The 14,853-nt window shown below is 37.1% G+C and overlaps 1 protein-coding gene across 1 annotated transcript in view; it reads left to right on the top strand.

Moving 5' to 3' along the window:
- The window catches only part of PLXDC2 (plexin domain containing 2), a 253,050-nt gene that overhangs the window by 166,371 nt on the left and 71,826 nt on the right, over positions 1 to 14,853 (top strand). The window contains exon 5 of the mRNA XM_054273816.1: positions 13,262 to 13,384. Within this exon, the coding sequence (XP_054129791.1) occupies positions 13,262 to 13,384 (123 nt within the window). The remainder of the gene's footprint in view (positions 1 to 13,261; positions 13,385 to 14,853) is intronic.

Below are 14,853 nucleotides of genomic sequence, written 5' to 3'. Positions count from 1 at the left end.
CTCATGCTGGGCTTTTATTTTGGTGCCAGCCCTCTGTACAGAAAGAAGGCAGTCCTGTTCTGTGGTGGAAATTTCAAGGCAGTTTCCGCAGAAAGGTAGGAAGGGGAAAGTTTTCACTTCTGATACCAAACATCATTTTAACATCTTCAGAGAAAGCAACTAGACATGGTTCTCTGGTGACTGCTTCTTGAGTTTGGGCAGTACCAGAGCAGTCCTCTTTCCACTTTTACCTGCTGCAGAATGAAAAGCAACAGTGCCTGCATGGATCTGTACATTATTACATTCATCCTGTGGTACACCTGTACCAAGTTTTCTTGTGCTAAGAGCTTTGCTGGTCTTAGTTGACATAATACATTATTTATTTGAGCACACACAGATAAAATCAATGTTAGCTACATCGGTCACATTTGCAGAAATCCTCAGTAGTGATGCTTTTGAGATGTTGTCTATTCTGCATCACTGAGTTTGTGCAGAGAGTGAGAAGTTGTAGTTAAGGTTTATCTCCAAATAAAAGAGGATGGGTAGTGAATAGAGAAATTAGGGACAGAAATGTGTTCCATGTTGAACTTGCATCATATGCAGTGCTTTAGAAAAGAGCTGACAGAAGAAAAGACCTGATGTGACCAATTGGAAAGTGACCTCTGCTCCAGACAGCTTAGTGCAAAAGAGGCAACAAGCACCAGTACAGTTCAGGAGAGGATACTCCTCAGCTCTCTAGTCCAGTATTGTCAGTGAGTAATAGATGTGGGGGTGATCACAGTGGCTTTGATTTGATGGCTTTCTCAATGTATCAGTCCTGTTGTTCAGATATGTCCCAATCTTTACTTCCTCCATCAATAAAACATATTATTCTATCACATTGTGTGCCAGTGGATCTCACATTCAGTCTTCCTTCTGTCATTTTGCTTGATGTAGGAAGTTGTAAGATATATTTTTCAAAATGTCTCTCTGTCAGATACCGTACAAAGAAATCAGGATACACATGATAGTAGGTCTGTTAATGCAACAGTCACTCTGCTGCTCTTGGTCATTTGTGGTCTTGCCTTCCTCACCAGCAGTCACTGAGCTCAGGAAGCTGTGCTCTAACTGTGTCAGGAATCACTACAACTTCTCTACTCACTGTTGTAGTGATTGACCCCTTACCAAGTTCCTGGTTTTCTGAAATGTCTCATAAAATGCTTGTGTGACTAAAAGGGTTGCACTTCCCTTTGTACTAGCTATCCCTTCTTTAAATTTCCTGATTGATTCCAGATGAATCAAACTTTCAGGAGGCCTTTAGTTAGACTCAGTAACAAAATGTTGGTTACTGCTAGCCATGACTTGCTGTCCAGGTACTCAGCACAATTGGTAATAGAGGGTAAAAAGCTGGTTCTTCCTTGCTTACAAAACACATCTCTGTGTTTTGTAATAAATTATGATTGTTTTTATGTGTTTTTCTGTCTATAGTGAATTTTAAAATATTTTAGTCATCACTGAGGACTGGCCATTGCAACTGAGTCCCCAAATCAGAGGACAGATCTGCAGTTTTGTGAGAAGATTGTCAAAGCATAAATAATACTGATGTTAACCTTTGAAAATTTTCTTTGTTGTCTTAGTGCCTCCAAGTGCATACTCGGGGTGGACATTTGAAATCTTTTCTTCCTGCCTTTTCTTAGTTTCTTGACAAAGGTCATCAGGGTGGACTCTCAAGGTGGAAATCTGAAATCTTTTCTTCCTGCCTTTTTCTTAGTTTCTTGACAAGAGTCATCAAATCCTGTAGCGAAAAAAATTTTTTCCCTCTATTAAGACGTATGTGCACCTTACCTAATGAGATCATGTACTCTGAACAAGTAATTATGTTCCTCAGAAATGGGATGTGAGTTGCCATACTGATGGCAACTTGTGAAAGTAGCAGCTTCTGGTGTATAAAGTTTGTGCAAGAGTGAAAGTAATAATTATTTCCCTAATGGAGTCATGACAGCAGAGAGAAGGATGACAAGCCATATGTCTACACTCTCTCAGGGGAAATAAGTAGAACCTGCATTATTTTGTTCAAACTGAATGAAGTAAAAAAATTCATAGGCTCTCCATTTTCCCTCTGCTGCCATTCATGACCTGCAACAATGAAAACAACTCTGGGTGCAGGTGGTAGCTGAAAGCAGTTTTGTTTCTGCACCTGCCTGTGCATGCTTCCTGAATTTAATCTTTCAGGAACTTTATTTCCTAAAACAATAACAGAATGGGAACATCACTATTTTTTTTTCCTGGGATTTCATGGGAGGCGAGATTTTCTTCTTGCATCTTGGTTTAATCCATACTCTCCATTTTGTTATTCATTCAAAAGGAAGTGGTTAAAATGCTCATGGAAAGAACTGTCACCACTCTTCTGTAGCTGTCATCTGATGTGAAGAGCAGCCTATTGTGTCTTGTGCCACCGACAGATGTTTCCCACCAAAGCATGATGAAACAGCCTTATCCTCATTACAGCTAAAGTCTGTCTAAGGCTTTCTGCCTTAGATTAAGACTAGACTTCTAGCTTTCCTGATGCAACTTTTATCTTTTGGGTGGGTGATGAGACATGGGGCTACAGTTATGCTTTACCAGCTTGTAATGTTGAAAGGAATGAACATGTTTTCTTTGGGCAGACCCTAAATGGCTGTTCCTTGGCAAATACAATCCAGCCACATCTGATGATTACTTTTACTAAATCTAAACATAATTATGTTGTAAGATGCACTTTGGCTTGGAAGGCAGGGATCACTGTTTATGTACCCTGCGATTATATGGCATTTACCACAGATATCCTATTGCTACTTGTAACTTACCATGTGATTAAACTTACCAACATTTATCATCAGAGTGAAGAGTGCATTGTATCATATATCTTCCATAATGTAGAACAACATTGTAACTTAAGTCCTCTGCTTTTTAGAAATTAATTTTTGGTCTAGTTTAGTCTAAAGACCTTTTCTGTTTAGTTCTTATGCCTCTTCTTCCCATAGTCATATTTTAGGTCATCATGTGATGGTCAAAATACTTACAAAAAATATTTTCAATCTCAGTCATTTAGAATTTCTTTCAGATCAGATACCAATGCACACTGAATTTATAAAAGATTACCCTTCCTGCCTTTTGCAAATGTCTAAAAGACATAAACCATGTGTTTTCATATGTATTTTTACTGAGGCACAGAAACATAAACCCAGTTTGATGTTTCTGTTAGTACATGCTGCCCAGTGCTGTAAGGCACCCCCCTGGCAGGGCTGATGTTGTTGTACAATAAAGTGCCCAGACAATCCATCACAGCATGTGCAGTATTCTGCTGATAAATACACTTCAACCTGTTAGAATCAGCCATGAGACTAGGCAGAACTATATTTACTAGAGGGCTTTGCAGAGATTTCACACAAATCAGCTTCCTCCTGATGGCTTTTTAGGCCTATGAGAAGCTGAACTATGAGCAGCACAGCTACATGCCACCCAAGCCTAGCCATGGCCTATTTCTCACTCTGACTACATGGAAAAGATGGTTTATCACAGGCCTGAGATCTTCAGATGCAAGGATCAATTCCCTTGTGCTCCTAAACCTCTGCATGCACGACTCCAAAACAGGCTCACCATTGCTTCTTCTTAAAGGAGCACCCCCCACATTTTGAGAACTTCTGGAAATGCAACTCTTGGTACCAGAACTTCTGGTACCAAAGACTTTTCTTTAATTTTTTTATGTCCATAAGTGAAATAATTTCACTCATCCCTTTAGAGTGCTTATTCATTCAAAAAAACACTATTTTAAAATAAAAACCATAAAGATGTTACTTTTATTTCAGTCTTTTTGTTCAAAGTTGAAGCTAGTACACTTCCCATGACAGACTTGTAATGGTTTAGTTCAAACTGGTATTGAATTTTTTTTTTGTCCTTTATTCTTTTTGGTCAGATAATTAAAACCTTAGACTTGGAACTGTGATACAGAATAGGTCCTGTTCTAATAGGAAGATAAGGGAAAGCTTTTTCTTTAATTAAAAGAATTAATTTGAAATGAGAGTATAATTACCGAGTTTGACAGTGCAAATTTTCCTGACATCATTATGGGACTTTTGTTAAGTTACTTGCTTAGAGAGAAAGCTTCATCTTTTTGGATCTGGGTAAATATCTTCCTTTATTAACTACGCTGAGGAAGACATTTTGGTCTTCCCATTTCCATCATGTATTACAAAGTTGTGTATGACCATGAAGGTAGAAACCATGCAGGTCTTTAGTACTGAAATTTTATAAAACGGAAATATACACGAACATTTTATACAGGCAGTATTTCTCTTTATGGAAGGGAAATTTGTCCATTTCCCTACCTGTTTGCAGAAGTTTTTGTGTGTGCTTTCATGTGAGGTAATTTGCTTTAATGTAAACTGATGTAGCATAAGAGAGGAACCACTAGCTGTTTGATGATACCAAAGCTAATGTGATTTAATTCTCAAATTCTAGACACTGAGGCTAATATATTCTAGTTTTCTAACACTTAGTTCTGCTCATGTTGCTCTAGGCCAGATGTTTTCATAGATTAGCTGCACAACTGAAGAGTGTAGCCCAAAATGTTTGTAAGGTAATGAGTGGACAAAGGAGGCGAAGAATGTACAAAACCAAAATTGTCTCAGCTTCAGGATACAGTGTGTCTGCTACAAATCTGGTTGAATATTTTTGTTCTTTCTTGCTGTCTGCTCCTCACCACACCAGCCTGCCACCTTCACTGCCTACAGAACATTTGTCCCCCGCACAGAGAGCTAGACCACCAAACTGATCTTAATCAAAAAGGTTTGGTGTGGGGTTTGTCTAATTTTGGCACAGGGTTGGAGTTCTTCATTCAAATTATTGTTTGCCATTAATTCCACTAAGATGAGAAATAAATTGTTGGTGAAATTTGATGAGTGGTGTATCCAGTCCTGTGCATCAGGCTGAAGTGACAGAAAGGGGCAGAGCTAGCAGCTTTTCCCTTACAGTGGCTGCATTGAGTCCCCCTTGGGAGGGATGCAGAGTTCAACAAGAGAAAAGGATAATATGCTTATATTGACACAACCTTTAATTGAGCAACACATATGAGCAAGAACCTCTTTCAGAACACAAAACCACAGCTTGCCTACCCTGAAGCCCAAGTTGTACATGGACATTTAGCAGCTTCTATCTCACTGTTCTGAGCTGCACATTCACTGCTGAATAGTTCTGCTTGAGGCAAACCCACACTGCCTCACCTCTCTGAACTCTGTGTGCAACACCAAAACATGTCGTGGGAGAGCAAGGCATCGGACAGCACGTACTTGTGGCAGGATGTTGGCAGTAGAGGAACACAGAGCTAAATTCCCCTCTGAAAAATTCCCAATAGAATAAAAACCAAGTTGGCTATATGCTATTTCAGTATTATCTTTTTATGTTTACATGTGGAATGTAATTTAGTGGTGCTTGAAACTTCTCTAATGTTGCATGTTAGCCCCTGCAGTCTTCCCTGACGTGCTGTGTGCTGTTGTTTTACATGAATGTGAATATTGTATACATGGGATTTGCTTAAGTAGTTTATGAAGGATTAACAGAGGCAATGAAATAGTATTATACAATGGGTGTGGAATTGATGTCTACATAAAACCCCCAAAGTTATGTTTCAGATAACATTGATTTCTTGCAGTACAACCCCAGACATTCACCAAACTGTCTTTCCATGATGCATAAATTTAAAGCAGGTTTTTTAAAATTTGAAAAATTTTATTTTTGTCTTCTGCAACCTTGTTGCTTCAAACTTCTATAGAATGAATGACAACCCAGTTTGATGGCATTCAGCATTTTTCTAAACTCTATTATTCTTTTCCTTACTGAATTTTTTGAAACATTGGAGAATAATGATTTCATCATAACCTGAAAGCCATTTTTTTTTAATTCCTGTGTATGATGTGATTCAAGTTGCCTGTGGTTTATCCTGTAAGAAATAAATGTGAAAGCTAGCTGGAACAAAGAGGAGAATAAACAGAGCAAGGGCAAAAGCTTATGACAGTTCTTTTTATTAGACTCTGTGGCAGTATAAGAGACAGACAGCAGCAACAGTAAAAAAAAATCTGTATTGGTATTACAACAGTTTGATTCAAATATGAACCCACCCCCCAATTATATTAAATGTCTCCAAACATTAAAATACTATCCAAAAATCATCCAGTACCATCCAAATTTTTTTATTGTTGACAAGATCTGTTCAGGCATGAAGATATTTTACCCAACCAGTAAATAGCAGAAATAGACTGCAAAGTATCAGAAAGAGACTGCAAAGTTAGATTTTCCTCTAAGAGTTCTATTCAAGCCTCTTCCAAGGATTCAGCAGCGCCAAAGTTACTACAATGACACAGCTGCTAAGATATTCATCCCAAGTGAGATAATCCTCCTGACAGCCTCTTTTCTCTGGTTCCAGTCTGTCTAGGAGCTGTGATGGCCTTTGTTTGGCTGAAGCTGAGAGGCTCTTGGGAGCTATCACATGGTGGTGTCTCACCAAGTAGATAAAGTGTTTTATGCCTCTTTCCAAGAATTTTCTCTAAGGAAGTATGATCAGAGAGGAATAGATACAAGCCATTAAACTCTAAATAACATTGTGGTTTCTTCCCCCTGAAGTTGAGAGCATTGCAAGTTACAGTCATTAAAAGTATATGAAGAGCTACTTCAGTTACAATTATATTTGCAAGTTCCTTGCGTTCCATCATTGTCCTTTCTTAAAAGTTCTCTTGCTCCTATGTTCTACCTAGTGGTATCTAACAGTCTCCTGACAAGGTATGTCTTGGAGCATTGTTTTTCAGAAGAAAAACATCTACTAGAAGAGTTTCGTGATACATTATCCCCTGAATTCCTTCATTGAGCTGAATAGGATATTAATCAGAGTGGATTACATTCCACTGGATCACATACTTTTCAAAAAAAGAGTGAATAGCAGGGAAACTACAGCAAACTGGAAAACTTACTGACATTTACTCAATGTCATACATTGCACACGCCCAAATATTCCAGATAATGCTTGCTTTAAGTATTAACAAAGCAGCAGGAAAAATAATGGTGAAAAACTAATTTTCTGGCCTTTATATATCCACATAAGATAACACAGAAGTACAGAGAAGAATACAAGAATTGTGGGTAGCTTTTCTTTTTACCTTCATGCATGGACTCACAAGAAAGCCTTGCAAAGTTATGCAATTAAGAAAAACAGTTATGCTCGTGCCTTCTGGGGTTTAGCTTTCAGATAGCCCACTTTTTCAGGCCAGAAGAAATGGGTTAGACATTCAATCTAGTCAAGCAAAAGCAAAGCAAAGCAAAAGAAAAAAAAAAGTATAATCTCTCTCTAATTCATTTTTCCCAGAAGGCTAGAAAAAAAAAATCGTAAAATAGTATGAGAGATTGGTTCATTTCACACTGATCTTGAAAGCTCATTAAGGTATTTAACTTTCATGGATTGTCTGAGGGATCTGGAGTTTCTGTTATCCTTTTGTTTAATTACACTGTAATCTTCATGCAATTACAGTGATGATAAAATTTTTCTACAGATATAACAATAAATTAGCCATCTGGGGATAAATGACATTACTTAAAGCTTACTTCACTGAAATATCAAAGAGAAATTAATATGGCTATATAGGACAAGGCGTGAAAGTAAATTGCATTATCTGTTTCTAGAATTCAGCATTCCAATGTATTTTAGGGGCTCAATAGCATAACATATCCTTGAATTTGCTTCATAAAGAAGTAACTGGTGGAGAAATATAGGAAAAGCACAGACAAAGCACAGGCAAAGCATAGTTGAAAAAGATATGGTGCAAAATTTTGTGAGTTGTGCTTTATACACCTATGCAATACCTTTCAGCTTCACTAAATAAATACATAAGCAACACTATTTCTGATGTTTCATTTCCCCATATCTTGCCATCTTTCCATGTAAATGTCTCTTGTGTAGTTTATTTCCAGAAACAAAAATAGGTTCATCAGGTTTTTACTATTACTGCTGAAGAGAAGAAAGAATCTAAGATAAAAATGTGGTATGTCACAAACAGTGATATGAAAAATAAGGAACATCCTGAAAATTAATGCAATTCAAAATTCTCAGCAACATTAATCAAAACAATTGCAAAAAAAAGTCCTACATTCCCCTGGACTTAAAACAAAAGAGAAGACTTGCAGCTCTGGATCAATCATAAATTTTTGTGCTCTTTATGATAGCAATGACATGGCTTTTTGAAGTTATAATTTCACATCAACTTATTTCACTGCTCTTATTTAGCACCAGCAGACACAATGGTTCTTTTTCTCTCTCATTTTCTTTTTACCAGAACATTTTTTTCCTTTTTAGAAGACAAAAGATTTTATATAGTGTGAGTAACCTGACCTGGGCAAGAGCTAACAATTACTGGGGCTAAGACTGGTACATTAAGTGCTGTTTCAGCTGCAACTTTCCACCTATCTTCCACTAGAAAATAACTAAACTGAAAATAAAGAAATTTTTAAAACTCTTAACAAGAAACAAGAAATTCCAGTAATTCAGGTAGATAATGTTGGTTTTGCATATTAAGTAAAATAGTTCATATACAAAATAAAATATGATGTATATTAAAAAAATCAAAATACTAAGTTAAATTGTATTCAGGATTGTGGTAATGTTTAGGTAGCAGAGTGATTGTCTCTATGGAAGGAGGCGGGGGACTGGCCCTTACCAGATAGAGACAGATCCATTGCAGGGGACAGCTGAGCCCTGGTGGAGCCTCTAGGGGAGCTCATTTTAAAAATTGTAAAGTATGTTGCACTTCAGTGTCAGGAGTGAGGCAAAAAGCATGAGAAAAAACGCTGTGAACACCAAGGAGAGAAAAGGAGAGGGAGGAGGCTGTTGAGGCACCAAAGCAGCTGTAAAGGAGGCCAGGCTGGAGCAGGTATTTCCTCACAGACCATGGATATCTGCTTCAGATATCCACTGCAGCCTGAGGAGGAGCCCACACTGGAGAGCTCCTGCAGGAACCATGGGCTGTGGAGTTCTCACAGTGGAGCAGGTTTATCCTAAAGGACTGCAGACCATGGGAAAGATCTATGGGGGAATAGGAAAAAAATGAGAGGAACAAGGACTGACACAGCTGATGTGTTATGAACTGACCACAAGTCACATTCCCCATCCCCCTGCCCTGCTCAGTGGGGAGGAGGAGGTAGAGGAGTTGGGAATAAAGGAGTGACACTAACTAAGCCTGGGAAAAAGGGAGGGGTGGAGGGAAGGTGTTTTAATCTGTCTTTCTCACTATGCAAACCTATTTTATCTGGCAGCAAATTAAATTAACTTTCCCCAAGTCAGTTTTTTCTTGTCCATGACAGTAATTGGCAAGTATTCTCTCTGTTTGTGTCCAGACACACACATTTTTTCCTTCTATTTAATCCCCTTATCCTGTTGAGGAAGGGCTGTGAGAGAGCAGCTGGGTGGACAGGGGGCAGATGGCAAAAGTCAACCCACCACAGAGAGAGACAAGGGTTTATCTTACAAGTTAGTTGTTAGGCAGCTTAGAAGATGGTTATCTACCGAGAAAATTATTTTGTTGTTGTTGTTGTCTGTATATCCCATATCCTACCATCTCTTAAGACACACTTCAGAGGACTCATTGCCTGTGCTACCCTATATTTTGTCATTCTGTTGGCAAGCATTGTCAAAAAACTTTCTAAGTGATACTGAGTTTGTGCGCAGCTAAGAATATAAAAAAGGAAATGACAGAAATCTGATGTGCAGTGTGTTTTAACCTTGTGCATTAAATTTTCTTTGTAAACTTGATATGTTAGCATGCAACAGATAAGCATATTTTGGAATGGGTAAATTCAGGCATAAAATGCATTTTTAAATCAAGTCAGGGTTCTACATCAAGTGAGACTGTGCTTTCATGCTTAAGTGGTAATTTTTTTTTTCTTGTTTGTGTGAGTGTAAATTTGTATACTCTGAGAACTATAAGTATACTCTTCTTGATTTACAAGTGATTTTAGTATTAGTTCAGCCTTTGTTTTAGTTAAATTTATATGTACATATTAGACTTACAAAATGCTGAGCACTTTTGCCTATTTGTCTTCATTTCAGTATTTAGGAGCATATTATGCTTCTAGGTATAGGGCTTGTGGAGAGTCTTGTAAAAGAGCTCTACCAGTGCCTCCCACAAAGGAGAGATTAAGTGGTTCAGGAAATTGCAGGTCTGAAAAATTCTTCCTTGACTAAATGAATCAACCACAAGCATTAAGCATTGTCAGAAAATTAGGTCATGGATAGCATAAGCCAATTTTCTGTGGAATTCTATTCCAGAATAAGGCAATTTTACTTTTGCTGCTCTTTTTAAGTCATAGTTGCAATGATAAAATGTCCATGGTCAATGGTGGCTTCATCTCGTGAATCTCTGGGATGATTTGAAATGACTTTGTGTTCCTTTTCAAGTTGTTCTGATGCATGACTGGAGTTCTCATTAGAATGATCTTCATGCAAGGCCTGCCTGCTTCCCAGCTATCATCCACCTCCTGCTTTCCATTTCATCTATAGTAGAGCTGCATCCGGCAAATACTTGGAAATACGCTCTGTGGTTACTAATTACTTGGGCTGATTTACTTAGTTAAGTGTTCCAGCACAACTGAGTCCTTTCTTTTTCTATTGTATCTGCCTCATTATTACCTATAAGGGTGTCATTTATACTGTAAATGGGATGAAAGCATGAAAGGGAAACTGTGTAAGTGTAGGATGAGTGTGCAAGGGATGAATGAGTACTGAACTATACAGGCTAATTCTAATGTACAAATATGGATTCAAAGGTTTTGTTTGTATTGTATTCAAAATACTTTTGAGGAATGGTTTTAAGGTTGTGGACCTACCCACAACTGTGTTATAATATGTGTGCAGATGTCCACAGGGACAATAAGCAGCACATAGTATGAAATAGAATTCTGTGTAATAATACTTTCTGAAAATGTCTAAATAAGCATAAGAGATTATTAATCAAGGGAATGACATTTTAGAAGCAAACACTAATAAGCAGGAAATAGTTAAAATGCCTTTCAGGGACTATACTTTGGCAAGGTAGTTGGCTATCCTAAAATAAGTAATAGCATAAAATCAGCCACACTTGTGTATTCTGAAAGCTCGCATTTATAAATGACTTGTAAATATGTCATGGGAAGATTCTTTTTCTAAACTGGCATTTCTCTCTCCCTAGTACCAAAAGAGAAAAGTGGTATTTAGACATTCAATTGGAAGAATCTGCCCCCCCCAGTCTTCCCCTCTGTCTGCTACAAAAAAAACCCCAAAAAGTTTTAGTTTAATCCTAAGAATAAATGTAGTAGTTAGGGGGGGTGCCCAGATATTAAAATACTGTATTTTTTGAGTACACAGATATGTTTTAAATGAAAAAAAAAATCTCAGTTCCTAGGTCACCCCTTTGCCAGATACCAAATCTTTGCAACTGAAACTTTTGTTGTATTTTCCCCACACTTGACTTTTTCTTAGGCCCCCTATCACCACCACAAGAGCTGACTTCACAGAACAAGATATTACCTATAAGTAGCCATGCAGGAGAATTACTCCAGAGAACCACCTTGTTTGTTTATAGCATCTTATGACTTCTAGAACAAGTTCCATGAGCAGTTGGCAAGCATTTAACTTGTGTATTTCAGAAGAGTACAGGAGTAGAAGGATACCTAAAGCACTCCAAAAACTTGTTTTTTCATGCACTCAGAGATTTCCTGTAGCATATTGAACAAATCTGTTAATGAACCCTCCCATCTCACACTGGTTAGGATGGAGATATTGTTAAGAAAGTGAGGTTGCACACTAAGAATTTTTAGTAGTATACATTAATAGCAGTTTTGATCAGGTTCATATTTGGTTCTGGGATTTCACAATTGTGTTTTAGAGTTAGAGTTATAGGCTACTTCATCACGTGTTGTATTGCCATGGTACTAAAGGTAAGAAGAAAGGAACTCTTGATCTTGGCAGTGAAGGCTTTTGTAGAGGAAGAGAGACTCTCAATAGGGTTGAAAATGGGAAAGGAAACATAAACCAGACTAATTAGTGTTGAAAATAATGCTATAATTTTCCAGCAAAAAATTATATTTCTTCTATATGTTTTTCTAATAATATTTTTCATATTAGAAAATTTTCAGGTCTTTATATTATTTTGTTGAGATGTTTGCTGTTGTAATATACTTCATTGAATCAATAGAAGTAGAAAAAACAAAAACATCAGAAGACACCCTCTGCTAAACTCTAGGAGGGGAGGAAATATGCAAACATCACTTTTGAAGATCAGTCTACAGCTCAAATCAACTTAAAGGCAAGGGGTAACAAAATGACTCATTCTGGGGCAATGGGAGTTTTTAAATCAAGCTTTCATCTGGGCACTTAAAATAATTAGTTCCATTAGCCAGTTGAAGTGGAGTTGGCAAACCTAAACAACGCAAGTTTATTTGTAGACCATTTATTGTTTAAAATAGAAGGAGGTTCTTGCCATTAAAATACATTGATGTTTGCTTTGAAGAAAACTGCAGATTTACTGTATTCACCACAGATGACTGGTCTTCTTTCAAAGGGAGGGCTGCAATTCCAATCCAGTAAGAGGTTTTGGATGAGCACTTCAGATGAAAGAAGCCCACTATTGATCTGAGGAGTACTGTCAATTCAGGGATGAATAGGACAGACCAGTGAGACCTGACCAGCAGAGAATGTGGTAGAAATGCTGCTTGCCTTATAAACCTGAAGAAGTCCTATCTGTTCCACTCTTCTTTTTAAAGGTTGTCACTTCTAGTCTGAAATAGTCCCATACTCTGTGTCTCTAGAAATATGAAAAAGGGTTAGACTAACTTTAAAAGAGGTCACAAATTGCATGAGCAAAACAAACTGCAGATTTTTGGAAAGTATGGAAGAAAGCACTATGGAATATGCCTGGTGGTAAATGGTTTATTTTCATAGTGCCACATCTTTGCATTTGGCTCTTAACTGGAGTTATTCTTCCTTGAGTTTTCACTGTTTCTTATTTCTGTAAAAACCTTCTTGAACTATTTGTTCCATTATTCATTTTGGATCTTGTTTTCTGGTAGCCATCAGAGCTGTTTTTCTGAAATTTTAACTCTTATTTAATTCACTATAAAATTTGTGGTGGAATTAATTTCTCTTGGATGACCCTTTAATGCTCTGGCAATGCCTAATTCAACCTGCCATTCTATTAAAATATTCTCAGAATTTACTGAAATGGTCTCAATTTTTTTTTTTTTATTCTAGGTTTCATATATACTGGAGAAGTTGTGCATCGAATGTTAACAGCTACCCAATATATTGCACCATTAATGGCAAATTTTGACCCCAGTGTGTCAAGAAATTCAACAGTCAGATACTTTGATAATGGTATGTAGCAGTCCTTGTCTGTATCCCTTGGCTCTTCTTATTTTCCTAAATAATTATTTCAGAAGGAAGCATTGAGGATTTAAAAATATTTTTTTGCTTTTTGTTTTTAGAGGCTATGTAGAGCATGTGACTTGACATCTATAAGCAATTATTAATTTAGAACACAATAAAGAATCATGAATGCCTTTTCTTAATTGAGCAGATATCATCTGGGTGTTGAAGTGCATAATCTCAAACTAGCAATGCATTTTATCAGTTTTAGAAGGGAAAATCTGTCTTATATAACAGTGTAAATTCAAAGTGTTACTTCAAAGTATTTATAGTGGACACCATCTGTCCACGACCTAAAATGAAAATAGAGTTTGTGGAGTGCAGTAGCAACAATACACAGAAGCAGGGCAGGGAGAAGGTTAATAAACCTGTCAATGACTAAGTGTTCATGGAGTGCCAGAATTGGAATCCAATACACTCATCTACACCACGAGTTCTCAACAATTCCTTGTAAAAAAAGATTGAAAGAGGAAAAGGCAAGCTGCAGTGTTGTACTTGAAACTCTGTGAGAACTTTCAAAGCCCTTGAATGTGTGGATATTTTTCTCTTGAAGTCAGTTGTAATCAATATTTTAGAAACATTCCCTATGTTGTTGAAAGGCACCTGGTGCTTTACCTCAGGCCTTTAGTGATCAGCTACAGTAACAGATAAAACTTGGAGAGTTTAGTATTGTGAATTAATATCTTGTAAATTATCCTGGATACATCTATGCTATTTTTTATATGCTTATTTATAGTGAGTTTAAACAAAAATTGCCAGCAGGGTCAAAAATGTTTCATATTTCTAATATTTTTTTTAATTATTACCAAAATGTATTCTGTATTCTCTTAGTCATAAGCTTTCCTTACAATGTAGTCATTGCAATGTTTGTTTGTTAAAAATCCAATAAAATGCTTACATGAGAAAATCCTACTCCTTCCATGAAGAATTTTGAAAGAGAAAAATATATGATTTTCATGTTCTAAATTATCTAACATTTTGGCCAGATATTTGTCCTCTTTACTTAAAGAACCTGAGGATTCTGGAGAAGATGTGGCTAATTCTCATTATAGTCCTGACTTCCAGAATTCACACCAGGTGTAGCAGGCTGTATCACATGGCTTTCATTATGAGGTTGAACAGTTCTTTGAAATTTTGAATTCTTCTTCATGTGTAATGCATCATCTTTTTAGCTCCATGGGCTTTAGGACAAAGAATTTTTTATCTTAACACAAGTAAAAAGGAACTGAGCAGATTGTGTCTTCAGCACCTTATTTCTTATTCATCTGTGCTTTGTCCCCATGAGTAAGTGCTCTGCCATAAAGCAGCATCTGTAGTGGGAAAGCAGAGAGTGTGGGGATCCATCAAAGTCTCACTGGAGGAGCTAACTCCAAGGAACTTAGGTACACACAAATCTACATAAAAACTTCTGGAATGAA

The sequence above is a fragment of the Melozone crissalis genome, unplaced genomic scaffold (genome assembly GCF_028551555.1).
Source record: "Melozone crissalis strain CALT ecotype California unplaced genomic scaffold, PUWL_Pcris_2 ptg000016l_1, whole genome shotgun sequence".
NCBI classification, from domain to species: domain Eukaryota; kingdom Metazoa; phylum Chordata; class Aves; order Passeriformes; family Passerellidae; genus Melozone; species Melozone crissalis.
Note: the sequence above shows the minus strand (reverse complement) of the source record. Positions and strands in the feature narration are given on the sequence as shown.